General features: G+C 34.8%; 1 protein-coding gene and 1 pseudogene across 2 annotated transcripts; both read left to right on the top strand.

Annotated features, from left to right (window-relative positions):
- Positions 1-221: 221 nt before the first annotated feature.
- On the top strand, positions 222-5,459 carry LOC146916784 (uncharacterized; annotated as a pseudogene).
- Positions 5,460-23,038: 17,579 nt separating this feature from the next.
- LOC146916783 (uncharacterized) lies at positions 23,039-25,944 on the top strand. Of its 2 annotated transcripts, XR_015015274.1 has the most exons (4): positions 23,071-23,436; positions 24,893-25,612; positions 25,704-25,826; positions 25,925-25,944. XR_015015274.1 is itself a non-coding variant. In XM_085718723.1 (3 exons), the coding sequence occupies exons 1-3, from the start codon at positions 23,358-23,360 to the stop codon at positions 25,381-25,383; spliced, it is 480 nt and encodes a 159-aa protein (XP_085574849.1). In that variant the 5' UTR covers positions 23,039-23,357; the 3' UTR covers positions 25,384-25,470. The 2 variants fall into 2 exon arrangements, 1 of the variants encoding a protein (XP_085574849.1); XM_085718723.1 differs by lacking the exons at positions 25,704-25,826; positions 25,925-25,944 and having other exon boundaries at positions 23,039-23,436; positions 24,893-24,945; positions 25,036-25,470.
- The last annotated feature ends 1,365 nt before the right edge of the window (positions 25,945-27,309 follow it).

The raw sequence follows: 27,309 nt of genomic DNA, 5'->3' as shown, positions 1-27,309 counted from the left end.
ACCCACACGTCACTAGGGAGTTCCGGTGGTTTACCTTAGATAGGTTTCCATCGAGCAGATAGGGTTTGCGCTCGGGTTTACTCCACCCCGGGGCTTTCCATAAAATGAATTCAGATATTGTTATTGTTCAACGCTAACTCTTAATTCAATCATTGTTGGCTATGATATGACGTTAGATACGTTTAAGCTTCAGAATAGAACAGTTAAAGATAGTTTTGTCGATGACGATCGTAGGTTTTCCCCTAATCGTCCGACTTAGCAATGTGGCATATGTAAAGGCCTCGATGCTTAGAGAGTATCTTGGATTAGCGGACTTAGTATTACCCCTTAACCGCGATGTCACATTTAGAGATATTGAGCCTATAACAAGTAAGTTGAACCTATGACGGATTTAGCATGCACTGCCGTCTAGGAAACCAATCCCCACACACGTATAATCAACCGTCAGGTTGTAAAGTAGACACGTGGTAACCATAGGCCTTCCCCGAGGTTATCACTAGCTAGGGTTAGATAGAACTCACTGAGGCATTATGTCTCATCCCTCTCCTTATTTGTTCAGGTTCTCAGGCTCTCCACGGAAAAGGTAAAGAAAAGTTTCAGGAGTGAGGTGCTTGCAAAGACTTCATCATGGTGTTAGAATAGTTGATGCATATGTATAATTATGACACTTGTTGTAAAATGGTTGTATATTTATAGACTTGTACGACTAACTTCTAAGTGGAACAATGTATCATAAAACTTTGGTCGTTGTAGAGGTTGATTTGTACCTTGATGACAATGTTGTATTGTAAAAATTAATGTATCCAATATCAGTTTTAACGCACTTTTGATTATTCTAGACACTATCAAAGTGGGCGTTACAATTTGGTATCAGAGCAGGTCGTTTCAGATCGTGCCTTGGGTCATTAAAATTACAATTCAAATAGCCGTTCTTTTGAGTTTAGGATATTGTCCTCATTGTTATATTTGGTTGAAATTGATCACTTTGACTTAAATATGACAGTTAGAGCGAAGATGTCCGAAGCGAGAAGAGGACGAGGCCGGCCAAGGAATAATCAGAATGATGAGGGGAATGAGAATCCTAGTGCTCAAACGTGGGCACAGTTGATGCAGCAGAATCAGCAGATGATGCAAATGATGCAACAGCAGATCCAGCAGAATGCTCAATCCCATCAGCAGTGGGTTGCAGCTATGCAACAAGGTCCGGGAGTGCATCAACAGCATCCTCCACCTCCAGTTGTGGGAAACCCGGCATTCCGAGAGTACAATCGGAACCATCCTCCAGAGTTCGATGGTAGCGGTGAACCACCAGAGGCTAAGAGGTGGATTAAGCACATGGAAAAGATTTTCCTTATGGCCAACTGTACCGAGGAGGAAAAGGTGATCTTTGCAACTAATCAATTCCGAGGTGCAGCCCAGGATTGGTGGGAAACTGCTCGGCGTAGGATGGAGGCTAGTGGGGTAGAGTTGACTTGGGAGAATTTTAAGCAAGTGATGAAAGAGAAGTACCTTCCTTTGACATTCAAGGTCAGAAAAGAACAAGAATTTCTTCACTTGAAACAGGGTAACATGTCCGTGACTGATTTTACCAAGAAGTTCGAGGAGTTGTCCCATTACTCAACTCACAATGAGTATGCGGATAATGAAATGTGGAAGGTTAATCATTATAAGCATGCTTTGAGGGGCGAGCTGTATGCGGTGGTCAGTCAACAGAGATTGACAAACTTTGATGAGATGGTGCATAACAGCTTGGAAGCTGAAAGAGGTTTTGACAAAGCTGTTAAAGAAGGTACCACAGCCTTCGATAGAAGAAGAGGTAGCTTTGTTGATAGACATCATGAGAAGTTGAAGCCAAAGGGGTCTCCTCAGAGGGGTAAACAGTCGGGTTCTTTCAGATCCTATCCAACTTGTAAGAAATGTGGAAAAGCTCATACGGGGGAATGTAAGCTGGGTGATAACTCTTGTTATGCTTGTGGCCAGACGGGACATTACATGGCAAATTGTCCAAATAGAGGAGACAAAGGCAAAGGAGCAAGCACTACAATGACTAGAGGCAGGGTGTACTCATTGGATAGGAAGAAGGCTCGAGAAAATGAAGACTTGATTGGCGGTATGTGTTTTCTTGGTCAGAATCCCATTAGAGTTTTGTTTGATTGTCGTGCCTCACGTTCCTTTATTTCTTTTCAATGTGTGGAAACTCTTCAATTGTCTGTTTCATTACTAAATCCCCCTATGTTGGTGACTACGGCCACCGATGGAGGAGTTGTAGCTAATTATGTTTGTGAGAATTGTCCTATCACTGTGTCTAGCAAGACGTATTATATAGATTTAGTATGTCTTCCGATGAAACAACTTGATGTGATTTTGGGGATGGATTGGTTGTCAGCAAATCATGTGTATATAGGGTGCGCAGAAAAGAGTATCTATATGCCAACTAGTGATACGGTGGAAGGAGTAGCCTTGTCAGAATTGATTAAGCACACATACCAGATGGCTCAGTTTATCTGTGCTCAAGACAAGAGATTTTATGTTATGCTCACTGTGACTCCAGAAACAGATTTAAGCCCTAGCGACATTCCAATTGTCAGTGAATATTTCGATGTTTTTCCGAAAGATATCACAAGTTTACCTCCTGAAAGAGAAGTTGAGTTTTCAATTGATTTGATTCCAGGAGCAGAGCCAGTATCAGTAGCACCTTATAGAATGTCTCCCCTAGAGCTCAAGGAATTGAAAACCCAGTTAGAAGAGCTCATTCAGAAGCATTTCATCAGGCCTAGTGTGTCGCCTTGGGGTGCACCTGTATTGTTAGTCAAGAAGAAGGATGGTAGCATGAGGTTGTGTATTGATTATCGCCAGCTGAATAAGGTGACTATCAAGAACAAATATCCTTTGCCAAGGATTGATGACTTGTTAGATCAACTCAAGGGGCGTCGGTATTCTCGAAGATTGATCTTAGATCGGGATATCATCAGATTCGTATCAAGTCTTCAGATGTGTCCAAGACGGCTTTCAGAACACGATACGAGCACTATGAATTTTTGGTCATGCCATTCGGTGTAACTAATGCCCCAGCAGTTTTCATGGATTATATGAATCGGATTTTTCATCCATATCTAGATCAGTTTGTCATTATTTTCATTGATGACATTTTGGTTTATTCCAAGAACCCGCGGGAACATGCTCAACATTTGAGAATAGTGCTGGACATTCTTCGGGAGAAGCAATTGTATGCAAAGTTCAGTAAATGTGAGTTTTGGCTAACGGAAGTCAGATTTCTGGGTCATGTTATTTCTCAGGGAGGTGTAGCAGTGGATCAGTCGAAGGTAGAGGCCATCCAGAATTGGACTAGACCAAAGAATGTGTCAGAAGTTCGAAGCTTTTTGGGACTAGCTGGTTATTATCGCCGTTTCATTATGAAGTTTTCCCAGATTGCTTTACCCTTAACCCGACTCACAAGGAAAGATGTACCTTTTGAGTGGAATGAAGAATGTGAGAAGAGTTTCAAGACTCTGAAGAAGAAGTTAACACAAGCACCAGTCTTGACTCTTCCAGACCCGGAGAAGAGATATATTGTGTTTTGTGATGCATCGTCTAAAGGACTTGGAGGAGTACTCATGCAAGAAAACAATGTGATAGCTTATGCATCTAGGCAGCTCAAGACTCATGAAGAAAACTATCCCACCCATGATCTAGAATTGGCGGCCATAGTGTTTGTTTTGAAGAGTTGGAGACATCATTTGTATGGAGCACAATTTGAGTTGTTTAGCGATCACAAGAGCTTGAAATACTTGTTTGATCAGAGGGATCTGAATATGAGGCAGAGGCGTTGGATGGAATACTTAAAGGACTTCGATTTTGATTTGAAATATCATCCAGGAAAAGCCAATGTTGTAGCGGATGCATTGAGTCGTAAAGCCTTGATCCAAACCGAAGTAAAAATGCATGTTTGCAAGTTGCACGAGGAGGTCCAAGACCTTAACCTTGAAGCCACAGAGGATGTTGATGGTATTTGGTTACACAAATTAGAGATCACTTGTGATTTGCGGTCAAGAATTGTACAAGCACAGGAGACAGATGGTGACTTACGAAGGAGGATTGGTCATTCAGAATTTTCTATAGCTTCGGATGGGGCAATTTTATTCGAAGGAAGAATTTGTGTACCGAATGACGCAGACCTTAAAAGGATGATTTTAGGAGAAGCACACAAGAGTAATTTCTCGATTCATCCTGGTGCTACCAAGATGTATCGAGATTTAAAGAGAGATTATTGGTGGCCTGGAATGAAATTAGATATTGCTGACTTTGTAGCTAGATGCCTGGTGTGCCAACAAGTTAAGATTGAACATCAAAGGCCAACGGGGTTGCTACAACCGCTAGAGATTCCTCAGTGGAAATGGGAGCAGATATCTATGGATTTTGTGGGAGGTTTACCTCGTACTCAGAAGGGACATGACTCCATTTGGGTAATTGTGGATAGATTAACCAAGTCGGCTCATTTCTTACCGGTTAAATCTACCTACAAAGCATCTCTGTATGCAGACTTGTTCATTTCAGAAATAGTTAAGTTACACGGTGTTCCAGTGAGTATCGTGTCAGATAGAGATCCCATTTTTACCTCACAATTCTGGAAGGCTTTCCAAAGGGCTTTAGGGGCTCGCTTGAAGCTAAGTACGTCTCATCATCCGTAGACTGATGGTCAAACAGAGAGGACTATCCAGACTTTAGAAGATATGTTACGTGCTTGCATATTGGAAGATGGTGGAAGTTGGAGTCATCACTTACCTTTGATAGAGTTTTCCTACAACAATAGCTACCACTCTAGTATTGGGATGGCACCTTACGAAGCTTTGTATGGTAGGAAGTGTAGAACTCCTCTATGTTGGGCTGAGGTAGGAGATAAGAGTATTCTTGGACCAGAAATCATTCAAGAGACAACCTTGAAGATTAAATCAATTCAGGAAAAGATGAGGATAGCTCAAAGTCGTCAAAAGAGTTATGCGGACAATCGACGAAGACCTCTAGAGTCCAATGAAGGTGATCATGTATTCTTAAAAGTTACTCCCAAATTGGGCTTGAGGGTTACTTTCAAGATTAAGAAATTGTGTCCGAGGTACGTAGGACCGTTCTTGATACTCAAGCGTGTCGGACCAGTGGCTTATCAACTAGCTCTACCTCCAGCTATGTCAGGTATACATGATGTGTTTCACGTGTCCCAACTAAAGAAGTATGTACCGGATCCTTTCCAACCAGTTGAATTGGATTCTATAGAGTTGAAATCAGATTTGACATTTCAACCGGAACCAGACATGATAGTAGATCGTGATGTTAAAACACTCATAAACAAAGAAATTCCTATAGTGGAGGTAGTATGGAAAGGTTCACCGGGTGGTGAAGCTACGTGGGAACTAGAATCGGAAATGTTGAAGCAGTATCCGCAATTGTTTCCAGGTAAATTCTAAATTTCGAGGACGAATTTTTTTTAAGGGGGGTAGAGTGTAATACCCCGTCCATTTATATTGCGAGTAACGTCAGTTAACGAGGAGAGTGCGCGCGTCTGAGTTTAGGGGCGTAATTGGAATTTGAGTTTTAGGGGTATTTAAGGGCAAAAGGTCCCAAAATATTCATTTTCATTGGAACTTTCTCTCTCTAGGTTTTCAATAATATTTCTCTCTTCCTTCTCTCTACAATTTCGGTCCCAAAATTCTCACAAATCACCCACTCTTTGTGATAATTCCTTGAGGCAAGCATCATGAAAAGGGATAAGAAGTTCTTGATGGAAAACACCTAAAGATTGTAGAAGCAAGCTCTCTCTTTTGATTCTTGTCTACCTAGGGTTTGGTTTAAGCTTAGAAACACTTGAATCTTATTTCTCTTGGGCAAGGTGAGTTCTTAGTTAGAAAAACCTTCCTTTGGTTTGAGCTTTCTTGGTGTGTAAGCTATGATTTGTGCTAGATGTGTTATGAACTTCAAAGCTAATTCTTGATGAATATTTGTTAAGTTTGCCATGAAATATGTTATTTATTGCTTTAGTATGTTGCTGGATGTTTTGGTGCATTGCAGGAAGCATTAGGATGCGTTTTGGGTCAAAAATTGCAATTTTGGTACCACAGGCCCGAAGAACTACGCTATTAGCGAAATTCTACGCTAATAGCGTAGCTCCCCAGAAAAGCCACGCTCCAGGGGCGCTAATAGCGCAGCCTTCTGGAGTGGCCAACTTAATTTTGGCCTTTTGGCCCTCCCTCGGGTCGGTGGTGCGTTCCGAAGTATTTCTTTCATCGTTTTACGACCCTATAACCCCAAAACGACATCTAGGCAATGCATCTAACACGTAACGATTCTCGAATTAAAAATCATGGCAATCATAACATAATCATTAAGGATTTCTTGTGAACGAATCACTTGAATGTGAAAGGGAAAGTAATATTTTATCAAGGGAAGAAACATAGAGACTTGGCATAATGTGTCGAGAATAGATTAGCATCATTTAGACTATGAATGATAGATTGTGATACGATTAGATATCTTTTCACTAAGAATGTTTTAACAACATATATGTGCCGTGTCTCTTGTGATCACACTAGGTTGGTTTCAAGAGGTTTCCATTAGGTGAAACGGGAATAGCCGTAAGGGACCCACACGTCACTAGGGAGTTCCGGTGGTTTACCTTAGATAGGTTTCCATCGAGCAGATAGGGTTTGCGCTCGGGTTTACTCCACCCCGGGGCTTTCCATAAAATGAATTCAGATATTGTTATTGTTCAACGCTAACTCTTAATTCAATCATTGTTGGCTATGATATGACGTTAGATACGTTTAAGCTTCAGAATAGAACAGTTAAAGATAGTTTTGTCGATGACGATAGTAGGTTTTCCCCTAATCGTCCGACTTAGCAATGTGGCATATGTAAAGGCCTCGATGCTTAGAGAGTATCTTGGATTAGCGGACTTAGTATTACCCCTTAACCGCGATGTCACATTTAGAGATATTGAGCCTATAACAAGTAAGTTGAACCTATGAAGGATTTAGCATGCACTGCCGTCTAGGAAACCAATCCCCACACACGTATAATCAACCGTCAGGTTGTAAAGTAGACACGTGGTAACCATAGGCCTTCCCCGAGGTTATCACTAGCTAGGGTTAGATAGAACTCACTGAGGCATTATGTCTCATCCCTCTCCTTATTTGTTCAGGTTCTCAGGCTCTCCGCGGAAAAGGTAAAGAAAAGTTTCAGGAGTGAGGTGCTTGCAAGGACTTCATCATGGTGTTAGAACAGTTGATGCATATGTATAATTATGGCACTTGTTGTAAAATGGTTGTATATTTATAGACTTGTACGACTAACTTCTAAGTGGAACAATGTACCATAAAACTTTGGCCGTTGTAGAGGTTGATTTGTACCTTGATGACAATGTTGTATTGTAAAAATTAATGTATCCAATATCAGTTTTAACGCACTTTTGATTATTCTAGACACTATCAAAGTGGGCGTTACATAAACTCACACACAATTGTGAGGTCTCGGGTTCGAGCCCGGGTTATGACGTCCAGCCTTGCAATTTCGGCATTTTCCAGTTGAGCTAGGACTGCTAGACGGGTTAATATTGTTTTACTCCTTTAATATAAGCCATTTTCGGTTTACCCTCCTGTACATTTTTTTCTAGATTTCATCCTTGTTATTTGAAGATTCTTTGTTTTGGACTTTCTTGGCATCAAATTACAAAATTTATGTTACTTTCGCCCCCTGTAATTAGAGTAAATTTCGGTTTACTCCATGCCATGTCATCAATTTTTTATAATCAAAATTTATGAAGGGGGTCAAACGTCTAAATCCATCATCACCAAATGAAAACAAAAAACCTAAAACCATTCCCTTCCACCTAACGAAAAATCTGAAAGTTCTTATTCATCATCAACTCAAACCCATGCCACGATATTTGCCATCATCATCACAAACCGATAAAACATTTCCCCTTCAAACTAACAAACTCAAACCAAGAAAACTTCCAAACTCTCTACGTCACAACCATTCGTGTTCGAAATTGATTACAGCGAGGAAGATTGTTGAGAAACGTAGCTCCCACATTTTTTATTTAACCCATTAAAAATGATGAACTTGAAATCTATTTCTTCTTCAAAAGAAAAAAAAAGTGTAGTGAAAGTGTTTGAAAAAGGTTGATTAATTTTCTAAGTTTTGAAGATAAATAATTATGGAATAAATAAATGAAAGCTTCAGTTGGATATAATTGGATTGACACTATAGGAACCGTGTTTGTTAATTTAGTTGGTTCTTGTGCCTTGATGCGGTTTAAATGTGCCATTTGAAGCACTTTTCTTGAACAATATGGATAAACTTAAGGGTTAAATAAGTAAATGATCCCTTTAAATATACCAACATTTGATTTTAGTCCCCTTAAAATATTACTTAGGCTTTTAGTCCCTCTAAAATTTTTCATTTATGAAATTAATCCCTGTTCTACATTGAGTATTACACTAGAGCAGGGACCAATTTCATAAATGGAAATTTTTAGAGGGATCAAAAGCCTAAAAAATATTTTAGAGGGACTAAAATCAAATGTTGGTATATTTAGGGGAACTATTTACTTATTTAACCCTACACTTAAAGCAGTATGCAACAAGCTATCAAGGTTCAGAGAACAAATCGTGCTACAAGCTATTAAGGTTCAGAGAACAAATCATTTTCTTTTGTTGTTAAGTTTTTTTTGTTTCTAAATCTTTCTTCTAATTGGTTATAAAATTTTACGGAAATTAAAGGTTTTTATATGTTAATGATGGTTTTAGGTAGTTGGATTATGGATTTTGAGTTGAAGATGAAGATTAAGAGATGTTGGATATGAATATGAACCTTTCTGGGTAAAGGTATTGGAGAAAATGGATTTTTTAGTAGTGTTAGAAAAGATGAAAAATTTTAGACATTTTGTCCCTAGTTAATTACATTCTTTTGGTTTTGCTCCCTCTATGATTTTTTTGTCCCCCTCACTGTGTGACTCATCATCCACTTTGCCAAATCAGTCGTATTTGTTACGTCATCCAATGCCACGTCATCCTCCGTTTTCCATATACACGTTTTTGTATTAGATGATGATGGTAGGGAACCAAAATGTTTACAACTTATAAGGTTTGTTTCAAAAAATATATATATAGCAACAAATACCAAAAACTCGCCAACTGACAGATTCATTGTATTTCATTCATAACAAAAATGTTTTAAAAATTGGACTTGTTATCGACCCAACTCATAAATCCCAATTGACTAATAAAATTATAAGGCATTAACTAGGGTTTTAACTGGTTAGAAGCCGTGAAACTTTCAAAAATTGTCTTTCTCTTCTATTTCCAACTTGCATTTTCATTTCTTCATGAACATAGTCTATATTGTTCCAGTTCTGGTATGGGCCGACGCCGAACCAATTATAAGTTACAAAGGGCTCGTCATGAAAAGAGTCCACATGGTTGTTAAGTTACAAAGGACTTGTCACAAAAAGAGTCCACAGGGCCTTGACATGAGAGGGAAAGAACCCGCACAAGAACAACTAAAGAAGCCTGTGACACATGAGATATCAGAGGCCACAAGTGAATAAACAACACAGTCCGTGATGTTAGAATTTCTTCTAATATTTTGTGGGCTACAATCAATTGTTGCTTTTGGTTTTAATAAAAACGGACTGATGTTGTGATCCATTTGATGATGCTTAGGCCCTAATAAAAGTGATCATTAAATATTGGGCTTTTGGGCACTTAATCTGATTTGTGTAGAAACATAGTGTAGGCCCAAACACTGGGCCCATGATGGGTGGTGCCTAGGGTTGCACGGTTATAAATAGAGAGGCTAGGTCCCCTTTGCCATCACTCTGACTATTCTGCTCATTAGTGGTTTGCCCCATTGAAAACCCTAAGTTTGGAGCATGTGAAAGGCGAAGGAAGACTTTGTCTCAAATCTCGGGGAATCTGGTAATCATCGTTTACAAGTAAGTGTGTTCTAATTTCATATAATAATTCGATCATGTTGATTTAATTCTTACATGTGGTATCAGAGCCTAATTTTATATGATTTAGAACCCTAATATTATTGGGATTGAGATAGTATTCAATGTTTTCGGCTCGCATTTAATTTCTAAAAATTTCCTCACGGTTTCAATTTCAAACTGTAATTATAACGTGTAATTGGTTTAATTTTGAGATCATGTGAGTTATGTCGATTGCTTCACCAATTAATTTTGAGAAAGAAAACAAAAATTAAATTGTTTCTTACGCCTTTGGCAATTTTGATCCTTTGGGTTCCCTCACTATTCATCCTGATCAAATTTTTTCTTTCGGTTCCACTTTATTATCAAAGTGAAGTGAACTAGAATTATTATTATTATTAATATTATTATTATCTTTTTCGGTGGGAATCGGATCTAAAATTGTTATTGAACATGGATTTCTGCAATTTTATTGGATGAGAATTGATATCTCAAAGAATCAATTTGAACGCAAAATTATTTCACAACAAAATTAAGGACTTCCGAATATTTTTTTTATTTTTTATTTTGTTTCCGTTGCCTTAACTATTTTCAATTGTTGCAATAATTATAAAGGGTTAAGGGCACCTGATATTGCTACTTGATTTCGGCACTAATTCACAAAGGTAGTTAAACAATGTGTATATGCCTATGTATACATATGCCTATGTACTGATAGGGGCATTTATGCTTTTACACAAATTCAATTTTATGGAATTTTTGTGAACCACAGAGTGATAATCATTTTCAATTTCATACTTTGATTATTTATGTTTTAATTTGGACAGAATTTATGTTCATATTTTGGATTGAATCTATATATTACAAAAGTGATATTTTTTGTGGATATTAATTTATTTTATATAAATATGGATCGGAAAAGATATGCTTCTCATCATGCGATTGAATTCAGGTTCTTAAAGTGGATATGGATATCGATTAATTTTTGAGTGATTTGTTTCTAAAGATTTAGAATTAAATCTTTTCACTTTGTCTCATTTTTTTTTCTTCTTCTCTAACATCGTTGCCATATCTTGGAATTTGATATTCTTTTCACCTTGGTATTTTTTGGGCTGATATATTTTTATATATGGTCTGTACTTCATGATGAATTTGCATATTTGTTTAAAAAGTTCAACTTTGCTTTCAAGAATTTGTTCTTGTTTTGAGCATTCAGTTTGAAGCTTTGAATTGAAAGATTTGGTTTTTCATGTTCAAAATGAATTATTGAAATTGTTTCAATTTTCAAAATTATGTGACTCATACTTAAATAAAATATTTCCTATTGTTGTATGTGCTCGGTCTTTGAATATCTGGCAAACAATTTTCATTGAAATTACTTGAACAAGAGTTTTGATTGTTTTCTTTGTGGAATTTTGGAAAATTTTCTTGATCAATATGAAAGATGGTTTGAGTTTAATAATTGTTTGCTTAATTATTATTATTTTTATATGTGTCAAAAATGTATTAATACGTGTGAAAATGGTACATTGATTCAATTTTTGTGTGTCTCCTTCATTTATGTTTATGGATACTTTCTTTATATATGGCCATTGTTTATACTCTTTTATTTGAGTGGATTTGAGATTTGGTTTATTCTTAGATTGAATTTGCTTTAAGAATATGTTTATCATAATTGAATTACAACTGCATATGTGGGTCCAGTGATAATTTTGAGTAGTCATGTGCAAATTAAAATCTATGTATTTTTGTGCTACTCCATTTGATGTTGTGTTTGTCACTGCAAATTGATTTTACATTTGTTTCTGTTGACAAAAGGTTTGCGGTTTTTGAAACAATTTTCACATGTTGTGATTCATTATGTATGTGCATCTAGTGTGTATAAACATTGACATGATTACTATATGAATATTCCATCAAGCATAATTTCATTTTATCTCAAATCTAGAAGGAAACATCATGATTAATATTTGATGGATCAAACTTTGCATATTCAAGAGGATTTGATTTGATTTTGATGGATTGAATTAATTTCCAAACATATATTTTTTATTTATGGGAATAAATTTTATTCTGTGATATGTGTAAATATTTGGTGTCAGTTAAATATGAGAATCTTATAGAATTTGAACTCATATATTTTCAAGGATGTGAGTCTAAAATATTATACGTGAAAATCTCTTTTATAGAAGTGAATTATTCTATTAAAGTGTTGTAATTGTGAAATTACTTTAGACTCAATTTTGTCAATCATAGCACCAAATATTTTTGTATATGAATTTATAGTTATTGTATAAATTCTATATTGCCTTGTTCTTATTTGTATGCTCACTTGCGGAATATCATAAAAGATAATTTTTGAGCAATTCTGAAGGCAATTGAAAACTATTATCCTTGTATTGTATTGATCTATTATTAGAGTCTTTCTTTTGCTATATTGGTTTGTTGTTGAATTATGAACCAATTGAGATGACAATACGCCAAATTGTGCGGAATTTTCTCTAAGTCATCGAAGCTTAATGACTCTACATACAAGGAGAATTCATTACACCTTTTGAGGTTAGTCATGGTTTAGTTAATTTAAATTCTTTTTATTGAATTTGATTACACTTTGATTACACTTGTTCCCTTATTATATAAGGGATGTGGATATCTTATTGATGTAATATTAATTGACATGACCATTGTGTGATAGAGAATATAGCTGAATATTTGTTTAAATATTTTAAAGTCTTGGATTGAAAATCTAACTATCATTCTCTATCAAGTGGGAGAATCTTACATGTCAATTATATATAAATGAGAAACAAACATCCTTTGTTGATGAATACTCTTTTGTTTATTTTGGAGACTTACATTGAGGATATTATAGTTTTTTCTTAAATATTTTTTTTATGACTATTTTGTCTTTTATCCTCAATGGTGGTGAAATTTAAGTCTCACATATTTCCGCTGCGTTGGTAATTGATTTAAATATTTACTTGTTGATGAGATTATGAGTTTAGCGGTAATAGTTACTCTTCCAAAAGATAGCACATGATTACATGTTGATTTTCTTTTATGTGCTTTTAACGTACTATTCTACCGCATTGTATCAAACAAAATTATGATGAATACAAATTGAGACGATATTGACCAGTTTAGATGCATTTAAATAATGCATATTTTTTTCTGTTTCGTATTTTGACAAGAGTTGTTGATTCCTATGCAAAAAGAATTTCTTGCGTTGATATAGGTCGTTACCACCAAAGTGGGATCGCCTTTATTGATTGATTGATGAAATTTCTTTTTGTAGCTTGAGGAATGTTTTTAATCGTAACATGTAGTTTCCTGCCCAAAGGTGGTTATTGCATTTTACAATTACAATTTATTTGGGATAAGTTATTGGAGAATGTTTTGAACTAAGGAATTTGCCTGCCCAAAGGTGACGAATTTCTGAATTCAATACATGCTCATTGATTAACTTACCTGAGGTTTTGACTAGGGTTATAACCTTAGTTTGTACATTCTGCCCAAAGGTGATTGTACAATTATATTGGCCTCATTATGATAGCTTGTTTATTTTGAGCTATATCTTGTCTTATGACATATTTTAATTCATTCATGTTTTGTCTCATATATTTCCTCAATGAATAATTATTGTGCTTTTATTATGCATGCTTATTGATTAACTTATACGAGATGGAGTTATTGGAGTATATGTCGAACCAAAGAATTTGTCTGCCCAAAGGTGACAATTTCCCAAGTTCAATGTATCCTCATTGATTAACTCATTTGAGGTTTTGGCTAAGGTTTTGACCTTGGTTTGTGCATTATGCCCAAAGGTGATTGTACAATTATATTGGCCTCGTTATAATAGCTTGTTTATTTTAAGCTATATCTTGTCTTATGACATATTTTAATTCATTCATTTTGTTTCCTTATCAATGAATGGTTGTTTTGCTTCCATCGAGATCTTAACCGAGTCAAACTGTAAGAAATGGAAGTAAGATTTGGAGTTGCCTCTAGGAGATCATGCATGAACTGAAATAACCTTTTAGTAAGTGGGAGATGACTCATAAGTTAAAGCACCTTACCATATTGGTCTCCATGTGTCTAATGAAAAGTTATTGGACGTGAAAATATTACAATGTTGTAATTTAGGAGTAAATGTGAAGTCAATGGGAGATGTCAACTTAATTTCAGATTAATATGATCTAGGAGTAATTGTGAAGTCAGTGGGAGTTGTCACCATGATTTAACATTCTAGTTTTGAACTTGTTTTGAAAAATATTTTTCCCTTACCTTCATTTAGGATGAATCTTGTTTGTTTTTCTTTGTTGGAGCAACTTTGTTTTAGTTTTACTCTTGGAGGTAGAAAACTAAAGTTTGAGATTAAACTCACATAACCTTGCTTCATCCTTTGTTCATCTATATAAACGGTCTCTAGTAGATAGTTCATGACTCCCTGGATCTTTTGTTGATGGTTTATATAAGTTCTCTTTGACTTCACATAACATTGCTTCGTCTTTCGTTGTCAAAACTTTTGTTGCTATAAAGTCTAATGTTGAGGAAGACATCCTTTACTTCATGACATAAGCACTTGGATCATATTTATTGGGGAAAGGGCTGAGAAATTAATCAAAGTAAATATTCTACCTTTCTTAATATTTGATGATCCAGGTACTTGTGTAGATTGCATTAGAAGCAAATTTACTAAAATCAAAGGTTACAACTAGCATTTCTGAACCCTTAGAAATTGTCGAAATTGAAATTAGTGGCTTCCAACTCCTATATTATTTATATTACATTGATTGGCTCCCTAAACTTTGACATTAATTGTTCTTTTAACCAAATGACTTAGGTTCATTGTTTTCAAGAGTCATTTTGAATAACATGAATACTGTGAATTCTTTTGATGCATTTGGTTAGTGGGAGTTTGAATTTTGTATTATCAATTTTTGATGATGAATTTTTTTTTTCACTTATTTTCTTTGATATATTGATGTGAATTCCCATTCAATTTAATTATTGATGATGAGATGAATTCTTGTATATATCAAATATCAAATGTGAAAAATTATAGCTCAGTGTTGAAGGGATCACTATGCCGGTGATCGACACTATTTTGGAGCTGAGGCATTACATGTGAAAAATTTGAGCTCAATGTTGACAGGATCTTTATGCCGGCTGTTAACATTATTTTGGAGCTGATTTATTATGTGTGAAAATTAGAGCTCAGTGTCGTTGGGATCACTATGCCGGTGATTGACACTATTTTGGAGCTGAGGCAATGTGGTTTTCCGTGGACCACATAATTTCTCTGGCTTTAAGGCATTTGAGAGAAATCACATAATTTCTTTGGCTTTAAGCATTTGAGAGAAATCACATAATTTCTCTGGCTTTAAGGCATTGAGAGAAATTGAGGACCGACAACGAAAATGATAGTATGGTCGATGATCACGTTGACATATCATTTCTTGCTACACTCTACACAGATGACTAGTCGACATAATTGGTGATATTTGTAACCATGGAAGGTGTTGTATCAATTAAGGATATAACTACCGCCATGATTCGATATCATTCAGTTCTTAGTTGGACGGAGTCTTTATTAAGTGTTGCATCATGGGATCATGTAGTGGCCACGTTAGGAAGTTTGTTATCAGTCCGAGAGTCGTTTTCAAAAATTATTTTTAAATTTTTATTTTTATTTTATTTTTAAAATACACAATTGATTTTGCCCAAGTGGGAGAATGTTAGAATTTCTTCTAATATTTTGTGGGCTACAATCAATTGTTGCTTTTGGTTTTAATAAAAACGGACTGATGTTGTGATCCATTTGATGATGCTTAGGCCCTAATAAAAGTGATCATTAAATATTGGGTTTTTGGGCACTTAATCTGATTTGTGTAGAAACATAGTGTAGGCCCAAACACTAGGCCCATGATGGGTGGTGCCTAGGGTTGCACGGTTATAAATAGAGAGGCTAGGTCCCCTTTGCCATCACTCTGACTATTCTGCTCATTAGTGGTTTGCCCCATTGAAAACCCTAAGTTTGGAGCATGTGAAAGGCGAAGGAAGACTTTGTCTCAAATCTCGGGGAATCTGGTAATCATCGTTTACAAGTAAGTGTGTTCTAATTTCATATAATAATTCGATCATGTTGATTTAATTCTTACACGTGACACAGAACAACACTGACAAAAGATGAACAACCAACATGGTACGTGGCACATGAGCACACATACCAAAAGGTAAACAACCAACATGAAAAATGATATGTGTTACTACTCACAGATCTACAATTGGCTGACCCTCAAAAGGTAGAAGCATAATTAATCACTATGTACACACAAATGTAGTAATGTTTATATCTTAACCAGGTCTAATTGTATGACTATATAGATTGAAATGCAAATGTAATGGAAAAAAACTTAAGTTTTACATAGAATATGTATTGGGGAAAAACATAATTTTATATTATAATAATATAGGGTTACCTCCAAAAAGTGTTTAAAATGAGTTTATACAAAGTAACATTCATCACCTTACAAGTCTGTTTTTAATTAACGATTAGGCCAAATTGAAAAACCTAATAAAATGAGGGAAAAATGAAAACCAAGTTCATATACACGTTGCAATGAGCATGACTAGCTAGAATTGCTCATTTTCTAGGATTCAATGATTCTATTGTTGTTTGTTAAAAAAGATATATATGATTCTGTTGTTGTTTTTCTAGATATTATTACACAGAGCTTATTTGTTTTCTTAATTATTGGTTTAATTTGCTATCTTCTATTTGATGTGATTGAAAGCAACTAGATTTGTTCTTTATTTCATGCGTTCTTTGTTTACATGAGTTAAGGATTAGTGTGATTTTTGTATATATGTTAAAAAAGCCATAGTAGATATTGATTACCAATTCAATCAACACAAGTATATTGTACAAAAAAGACACACAAATGAATTACTCTAATGATCTCAGCATGACCAACAGACACGAAACCAAACCATCTAAACACATCATAACAAACTCGCATTTCAAAATTACGATGTAATGGAAGGCAGTTTCCAATTGGTCACAAACAGATTACTTCTAGTTGGAATCCTTTGATGTAATAGTTCCCACGGAAAACCAATCACCTTTGAATATAAAGCATAAATTCTCTAGTTTCTGCATCATGTCACTAATATATGTTTTTTTTGCAGTGTCAAAAGCATGCTCTGATCCGAATTAATTAGTTGGCCCCTTCAAAACTGCTGCTAGTTAAATATATATATTGATGCATTTTGAAATTAAATTTTAAAATAAATTTGAAAAATAAAGGTATGTTTTTAGCAAAGGGAAGGGATTCCAGTTTCGAAAAAGGCGTAGATGGAACTAGGCGAAGATTGTAGTGATATGCATTCAAAATGGATGAGATGAATTTAATCTAAATGAGTACTATTACTATTTGCTTATATATAATAATTTACAATCGTAACATTTCATATATTTGATGAATGAAAAGTGGTATTGTACTGGGCTTGAGAGCTTAAAAAACAAAGTTAAATCCTAGCAGATAGGGAGGTAATAAGATTAATATCCTCACCTAACTTCTTAGAAAAGAAGCTGAACGTCTAAAATCTTAATTCTTAGAAGAGAAAACTAGAGCTTGAAGAAGCAAATGAGCTACTATATCTGATTAATTTTCATATCTTCAAGCATTAAAGATAAATGAGCGCCTACGGAAAGGAGATTAAAAATGTTCCACATCGATAAAGACAAATGTTATGATGGGGTTTATAAACTTCATATCGCAATGTTATTTGATAGTCTGATGAATGGTTATCGATGAAAATTGTTTATATATATATATATATGCAAAAGTTGTTGAAAATCTTTTCATTGATTTTTTATTTTTATTTTTTATAATCAAAATGTGTTTATTTCGACAAATATTTGGCAGCCTTTACTATGGGAAACCTCATTTAATTGTTTTCACAAAAACTCAACACTTTGCTAGATTATGAGCAATCTTATTTCCTTGTCTCTGCACAAACTCAACATTGGAGTTTTCATAATATTGCCTAAAAAGAGCTTTGCGTGTTGAAACCAAATGAGTTTTGTACGATGTCTCTAAAGTTTTGATGATAACAAAGTATTGAAGAACACTTGGATATGTTAATACGTGTTCAATGTGCAGGATTGTAGATTATAATTTACTTAGGTTTTGTATGGATGGATGGAGGGTTTGCCAGGGGTAGAGAGGAGAGGGCTTACTTTTCTTTTTTAAATTAGAGACTCTATAAAATAATTTTAAGAAATTGAATTAACAACAAACACTTAATTTATTTTAAAAAAATATTTTAAATTGTTCGTAATTTAAAAAATAAAAATAAAAGACATGGTAGAAGATCTTAAAAAAGGTCAACCAGAAGTAAACTTTATGATCAGAAGATTAGCTGCAGTTAGAGGTTGTTGAAGATTAGATTCTAAAGCATCTGAAGACATCAGACTTTGGAACATCATACTCTTAAAGCATGAAGACACTGAAGGACACATCCGAATTGTAGTCTTCTGATCAAGCTTCTCATGCAAAGACTCTAAATTATGCACGGCCTTCTCTCCAACGTCTCTCGTATCCTTCCCTATATAAGGAGATGAAGACTTGGAAAAATCGTGGCACGATGCAGGATGAACGTGACACGATTCAGGATAAGGTATAGTATTGTACTATCACCTGCTCCATCGTGGCACGATTCGGCGTGTTCCTGGACACTATTTAAGGCTTCATTCTTCAATTTTTTTAGAGAGAGAAACTTGGAGTACAAAGGAGGTAACTTTAGGGTTGAGTGTCTTTATAGTGAGGTTCTATTGGCTTGGGAAACATTGTAATCACCTTGGGTAGTGAGATTTCACCATTGGAAGGATAAAAAAGCTTCCTTTTTTGTCTTCTCTTAGGATTTATTGAGAGTGTAAGTGACTTGAAAAATAGGTAGAAAGTAGGTTTTGTTCTTTGTGAGCTTGCAAACTAATTTCTTGTAACCCCTTTGTATCGCTTCCATCTTAGTGGGTGTTGAGAGCTGCTCTCTCCCCCATAGTAGGTCATATTGGACCGAACTGGGTTACCGATCCTTGGTGTGTTTGGTCCTTTCTTTCATTGCTTATCTTTATTGGTTTTATTATGCTTGTGGTGTTGTTCTACACTAGGACATAGGTCTATTTTGTTGTTGTTGTTGTTGCTTGAGGCTATTTTTGCTCATTGATTACCACTCCCTTTGCTCCACACATCTTTGTTTTCATTGATGTGTTTTTGTCAGAATTCACAACAATTTTTTTAAGAGATGAAATATTATATTTTTGCTAAATATTTGTAGCCAAAGGAAAGCTCAGATTTTGAATCCAATTTGATAGAACCACTACGTAGATAAACTAGTGAACTAAACAAATGAAGAATCTGAGAGAAAAATAAGATGAAGAAAGATGAAGAATTGATGGATTTGAACCTGGAAAGTGCTTTAAGGTCTTTATGAACTCTTCTTCATGTCATGCCTCACAAAACTATGTATTGTTGCATTTTTTATTTATTTATAGATATTCACATGTTTCCGATTCAATACCTTTCCTAAGATGAGCTAATTATTGAAGAGTATAATATTTAATATAAGAGCTGTCAAACTGTGGAAGCAGTAGCTGTAAATTTGTAATTAACATATAAAATATATATCGAAAGTTGAAGAACTTAATTATTTTGCTCTACTATTGATCGAAAGCATAATTCAAAGGCAAACCTCTTCACCAGAGACATATACAACTGGGGAAGCTTTATCACCGTCACAGGAATTACATCTGTCCGCTATCAATGCTACAATCTGATCGATCGTTGAGGATTTTTTTTTTGTAGTATCACAATTTTAAAAGATCAATTTACTTATGTGAAATATGAATTAAACATCAATATGATATTTTGAGTATATGTTCAAAGAACCATGATAGATATTCATCAATACAATTCAGTCAACACAAGTAAATCGCGCCCAAGAAGAAGAAAAAAAACACACACAAACCGAGAAACACAGCAGCAGAACCGCACAACACGCAAACGGCAGGTATAGACTCAATTGACCTGCGATCTTCCAGGCCCTATCCACATTGATCCATAAAGCACTAAGCCATGGCAGCAGAATCCGAAAACAAAAAACAGATAGCATAGTCGCAACTACTGCAACAAACAAAACGCATCAGATTCTTCTCAACGCTCTACAAAAAGAAAGTCTCACTGCCTTCACATACAGTTAAACGGGTCCCTTGACCATTCATAAAATAAACACCGGGGAATTTTCAATCTATTCATAAAACTTTAATATCATCCACCACTTCGTTAACATCCGTAACATCGTTTGCGAAAATTTAATTGTTTCTTGCCTTCCATATAGCCCATAATATTGTGTGTCCAATCAACCAAATTCATTTACTTGACGTTTCACCTCGGACTGTCCCACTAATGCATTCGAATAGAGTGACAAACTTCTAAGGCAAGACTAACACGAAACCTAACAATCTAAACACATCATACCAAACTCCCTTTGCAAAATGACATGTACAAATAAATGGAAGGCCGTTTCCAATTGATTCACAAACATAACGCAGTCTCTTCTAATTATACCAAAATGACTCCAAGATGAGCTAGATTACTTCTGGTTTGAAATCTCCGCACAAGAAGTAAAAAGAAATAAACGACAGTTCACAATATAAACTATTTCAGTGCTCTAAACAAACAATATTTAGAAGGATAAAATTGCAAAACAAAAGCTCACACAATTGCAATTTTTCAAGCAGAAAATCGAAGACAAAATTCATCATTAACAGTGGCACAACTAACGGTTGAACAAATAAGTTGGATTTTCCAAATCAATATATTTGCTGTGTTTCTAGGCATAAACGACGAACGGGGTTAACGATCTTTTGGTGGGTTTGAGAAGGATATGTTATCTAATGAAAAATTATTTTGATAACTATCAAGGAAGAATGCTAAAATACTTTTGTTCATAATGTAATGCTCATATTGATCCTGCTATTTGATCTTTTTAATTCTACCATTCAAACCTTGTCCTAAATATCATCTCGAGTTTAAGATACTTTTGCAAAAACATAAAAAATTGTAGCTTTTATCTTCATATATTTTGAGTAACTATAAGCAATTAACATAATTAATGATACACATTCTATAAAATTGACATAAACCTAAGAGTTCAACTTCTAAGAGTCATTGGATACATGTTTGCTTACAATATGATTTTGAGCTTCTTCCTAAATTATTTGCTTATGTTTCTTTTTCTAAATCTTAAGGAAATAATAATAGGGGAACTAAAAAAAGTCCCACATCGAGTGAGTAAAGTAATAGACATTGTTTATATACTTTCAAGTGCCCTTGTGTGATAGATAGATCAAGTGTTTTGATTGACTTCCCACTTCTTTGGGTTGTACTCTTCTTTACAATTTTATTTTTTTAAATTCAGTAGAAATGCTTGTGAAATTTTTTAATATGTTACAACTAAAAAAAGTCCCACATCGAGTGAGTAAAGTAATAGACATTGTTTACTTGTGAAACTTTTTAATATGTTACAACTAAAAAAAAGTAGAAACGCTTGTGAAATTTTTTAATATGTTACAACTAAAAAAAGTCCCACATCGAGTGAGTAAAGTAATAGACATTGTTTATATACTTTCAAGTGCCCTTGTGTGATAGATGGATCAAGTGTTTTGACTGACTTCCCACTTCTTTGGGTTGTACTCTTCTTCTCTTCTTTACAATTTTAAACTTAAACTTAAACTTTAAACTTAAACTCAGTAAAAATGCTTGTGAAATTTTTTAATATGTTACAAATTTTAAACTCAGTAAAAAAGCTTGTGAAATTTTTTAATATGCTTGTGAAATTTTTTAATATGTTACAATTTTTTAAAATTCAGTAGAAATGCTTGTGAAATGTAGAACCTTCTAATTTATTATTTTTTTGTCAAATAGTTTAGTGGTTAGAAATTAACATTTTAAGATGAATAAGTAAGGAGTATGAGGTTCGAACTCGGCCCATGCATATATTATGCAATATCCCTACCAACAACCAACTGAGTTAATTTGTTTCAGAAAGCGAATTTCTATTAAATATAATTTGTTTACCCCTACAATCTATCGAGACTATTCTCGAAGTGGATTGGATATAATTTCTTTAAGCTATATTAAACGGAACATGTTTTCTTTCCTACCGATGTAGTGTGTAAAGATGTCAAATACCTGATGTTAAAATGGTATGAGATCATCACTTTATGGGTTTTAAAGGAAAATAGTGTCGTGTTAGTTTAAGGACGAATTTGAAAACTATAGCGTTTGGATCTAGGCGCCTAAGGGGTCTAGTAATTGGTGAACATATTTTCAAATGAAGCGAATGTTATTTAGTTAAGGGTAAAATTGTTAAAGATAAGCTCATAAATTGAAATTTTAAATGTTATGTCTCTGAGTTTTGGAGAATGATATGGTGAGAGTAATAAGTCCAAGTGATTTTTTTTAGTAGTGCTAAACATTTTGTTGTTGTCTACAACTAATGAACGTGTATGTATCACCAAGTTTCGAGGACGAAACTCTTTTTAGGGGGGTAGTAATGTAAGACCCGTAATTTTGAAAAACAATAAATGTTAATAATATAATATTATGCTACCTCGTTTATTTTAGTTTATTATCAAATAAAAATAAATAATACCTTCGACGATGAATTTTTATCGCTACTCGAATATTTTGTAGTTTTTGTCGCGATAGCGACTCATGATAAATTTTTCAGAAAATTTCTCGAGAATTTAATTTTCAATCTCTTCCACAAACGGAAATTTTACCGCACTTAATTTTTAAAACAAACTCCGTTTTGTACGAAATTTTTTGTAGAGACTCATAAAATTATTTATGATAGATTTATGCAATAAAAATATTTTTCCCATCAAAAATTTTCTCATAAGAACCAAGTGTAAATAGTAAAATTAATGAAGATTGGCTCTAGTGAAAATATCTACCTCTAGTCTTATCCTTTTGGAAAGGAAAATGATTTTGGTACACCCTTTTGGTACACCCATGACATGGCATTACATGGCATTAAAAAAATGAAAAAACATAAGAAATAGATTATGTTAATTGAAAAGGAAAAAAAAGAAGAAAAAATTTCAGATCTGTCTCTCTCTCTATTCACGGTCGAAGAACAGAAAACCCGACTCTCTCCACGCGACCAAGTCTCTCTCCAATAATCTCCGATGGCTCCATCTCAACCCTCTCTCCGACGGCTCTATCTCTCTACCCATTCTTAGGCGACGGATTTCTCCATCTCTCACTCAACCTTATGCGAAGGATCTCTCCCTCAACCCTCTGCGATGGCGCTCTCCCTAAACGTTCCAACAAATTCCGATCCGAATACAACGAAGGAGATTGATTCTTGCTCCAAACCCATCTGTAAGTTTGAAATTTGTCAATTAATTTTGTTATCTGAAGCCATATTCTTTTATCATTCCTTTCGAGTGGGGGTGAAAAATTGAAGTATTTTAATAGAAAACATTGTATAGATTGAAACATTGTTACAGTCTGTTGATATGTAGGGCACACTCATTTGATTTGTCGGATGAGTTGTTCAAATGAGTTTAATTTGAATTATAAGTTTTTTTTTTCCATTACTTGTTTTTCATCCAAACTTACTCATTATTTTTTGAGGAATGATGACACCACACTCTTTAACACACAGTGTTTCAATATTTATAATTTAAATGGATTTTAGTAAACTATTGTTTTATTTGGATAAAAAATTTCGTGCATCGTAGCTCGACATTGTATATCACTGAAATTGGACATCGGACATGAGATGAGAAATTAAACACTAGAGGGAAGATAAAAAAAAAACTCAAAAGGGCAGAATTAATGTGAGACTGGTTTGTTTGACGATGTAGCAGTTAGACAATCCAACTCCTGTTTAGGGAGTTAAGTAAGTTAATTAAAAAGTTGGTGGATAAATCAAAGTGTGAGATTAAGTGGAATTGCATGACAGTATAGTATTGTTGATTGATACGTTTTATAATTGTCAATCATATAATTTTGTCAATGTGGTGCAATAGTTATAGAGTACTACATATGTGGTACTCTTAAGAAGCATTGATTATGGTGTGATATTTGCTACAACATATTTTACTAACCTCAGACTGTAGCAGTGGACTTGTATTTTTGTGCAATAGAGTACTGTGGTGAAGTTATTCAGGTGCTTTGGGGTTGCTTTGACAGGCTATTTTTTGTGCAATAGAGTACTGTGGTGAAGTTATTTATGAACTGATGTGTGCATTACTTTGGGTAGGATTATTGGTTGTTAAGCAATAGTAGTGATGGACATATGTTAGTACTGCATAACAAGGCTAACTTTGATTTTTATTAATAAAATTTTGGATTATGTTGATTAATTTGGTAGGTTGTTAGATTTTGTTCAAGTGTTAGTGGATGATCTGATGGATATAAGTTTTCTCCAATTTTTGTAGTTTGATTGTGGTTGTTCCTCTAAATGATATCACGTAGAGTTAGTGTCAACATATGTCCAAAGATTTGTGGTCGCACTTTTGTTAAAAAATGGTTAAAGCTTTAGAAATTTGAAGGAAAAAAAAATGTGGTTACGTATATGTTAAAATGTGGTTAAGTGAATATAAATTTTTGTAAGTATGTCTATGATAACAAAGATAGGAAAACATTAACTCGTCACAGTATTATTTCTATAACGTTCTTAAATTTTTGTGGAAAACGTGTGATTGTAAAACGTGTTTGTATTTTAGTTATAAGATGAATTTTTTCAAATCGTTCTTGTAACGTGTGTTGAGAATAGGTGTTTGTGTGTGTTTTAATTGATGTTGATAGAAATTGTTTTTGTATATAACAGATAAGGTGAACATCATGAGGGAAAACAAACGAAAAAGGGATTGTGTTGTTGGTGTAAGTACAATTTAATTAATGAGATGTTTAATGTGTATGTAATTGTTTGTGTTTTATGCCATTAATGAATGAATACTGTTGAATTTGCAGCCACAGATAAAGACTCAAATGCCCCTTACCAATAAGTTGGTAGATATTAACCGAACATTGTCTGATGCGCAAATGAGTAGAATTATGAAAACTCCGTTCCGATATCTTGTGGATATGAAGACCTATATAGGAATGAATGGTACTTTATTGAAGGAATTATTGCATAGGTGGGATGCAAGTAGCTTAGGATTTAGAGTAGGCGTTAAGACTGTGGCCTTTAAACATCTAGACCTTTGTTTGGCTCATGTTAGAACATTGTTTGATGTGAATGAAGTTATTGATATTGATAGTGTACATTCAAAGCTGAAGGTCCTTCAAGAAGGGGACAACATAGATGATTTTTTGTAGAGTTTACATCTTATTTGCCTTGTGTGTCTTATATTTTCCGAAATCACACTGTTATATTAAAAAAGATTTCTTTAAGCTTGTTGATGATTTAGACGCTCTTAGTACCTATAATTGGGGTGTTGCTGTTTATGATGATTTAATGTAAAATCTTAGTAGTGCGGCATCAAGATACCATCAACAAAAGAATGATACAGTTATACACATTTCTGGTTGCTCATCCGTATTGCAGGTATTGAATATTGAATGGGTTCTGTTTTATTAATTATATCTATAGTTATGTCAAATGTTGTTTACGTTAATTTTATTTGTCATTTGATTAGATATAGGCGGTTGAACATTTATCCCTAAGTAGTGGTCCAAATAAGCGTTTTCCACGCATTAACAATTGGACCAAAGTGGATGGAGGACATGTTGTAATCGCAAACCATTTTTCAAATGCGAAGGTTAGTAATTGCCTTTAGTATATTAACTCGGTAAATGGGTTTTATAGTTTAAATTTTCCCATATAATTATGTTAATTTAACCTATTTAATGTGATTAGTTGGTTGAGGAACTGGTTCCTGAAGGTGAGAAAAACACAAGAAGGGGGGGGGGGGGGGGGGGGGGTTGAATTGTATTTTGAAAAATTCTTCGTTTCTCCTAAAAACTGAACACACTGATCAGAAGCTAAGTGAGACAGCTTCTGAAGTGATAGTCAGAATCTAAATGCAGCGGAATAAAACAGAGAGAGAGAAGAAGAACGACAGAAAGCAATTATACTGGTTCCTTCCACAATCCGGAAGTAGTCCAGTCCCCCTTGCACTTCCAAGGAGATTTCACTAAGAGTAATATCTGATTACAATTGCTCAAGCACACAAGCAAGAGACTTCCTTTGCTCAAGCACACAAGCTAGAGACTTCCTTTGCTCAAGAACACAATCAAGAGACTTCCTGCTCAAGCACAACTGCAAGAGACTTCCTAACTAAACAATATTACACAGAAAATTGTTTAAGGTTGAACACTTGATATACAATCAGAGGTGCTCACAATATAAATCAGATACAGACTCAATGGACTTAAGAATTTCTAAGATATGACTTTGAGACACATAAATTCTAAGTGAATGCAGAACAATTTCAGCAGAGGTTTGGCACTTGTAAAAATGTTGTGAGTCTTTCGTTCAGCGTTCTTGCATTACCAAAACTCTAAGTCTTCACTCCTTTATATAGAGGTGTGAAAGAGACGTTGTGAAATTGCCAGCACACCAAAGAGTCGTTGTTGAAGCTTGATCTTTCACCAATGATCTTTTGCCTGATTTGGTTGTTGTCCTATGAAGAACCAATTTGAAATCCATTCCTTATCCAAAGGAACGTATATGCAGGCGAAACCGTATTCTGGAGCTGTTTTCTTGTCTTGTAGCGTGGACACAAAACAGAGTAGTGGAGAACGTGGTTGTACAATTCGTACAATAGTACAATGTCAACGCTTTCGTCCAAATTGCAAGCACATGCCTTCAAACACCTTTGAAATGACCGTTGCAATGTTCCACTAATTTTCTGCTGTGTTTTCGAATCCAATAGACAGATTTTGCAATGTAGATTCTTCAATCTTTGAATCTTCTGCAAATCCAGTTGATCTTCAGCTTCTGGTGAAATGACCTCTGATGAGGCAGCTTCTGATGATGCAGCTTCTGATGAAGCAGCTTCTGCAGCTTCTGATGGTGCAGCTTCTTCAGCTTCTGATGGTGCAGCTTTTGATGATACATCTTCTGATAATGTGGCTTCTGGACCTCTTGTCTTCAGGAGCACTATTCTTCAGGAGTGCTTTTACTATCTTCAGGAGCAGCTTGACTTCAGGAGCTCTTTCCACTTTCAGGAGCGTATTGCCTTCAGAATCGTCTAAGCTTCATCTTCTTTTGCTCTTTATTTGCTCATTCAGAACCAATTA

Source organism: Medicago sativa, chromosome 6 (assembly GCF_051527215.1).
Source record: "Medicago sativa cultivar Bolivia chromosome 6, Bolivia_mono, whole genome shotgun sequence".
In the NCBI taxonomy this organism is placed as follows: Eukaryota; Viridiplantae; Streptophyta; class Magnoliopsida; order Fabales; family Fabaceae; genus Medicago; species Medicago sativa.
The sequence above is the reverse complement of the archived record's forward strand: the minus strand, read 5'-3'. Positions and strand labels throughout refer to the sequence as shown.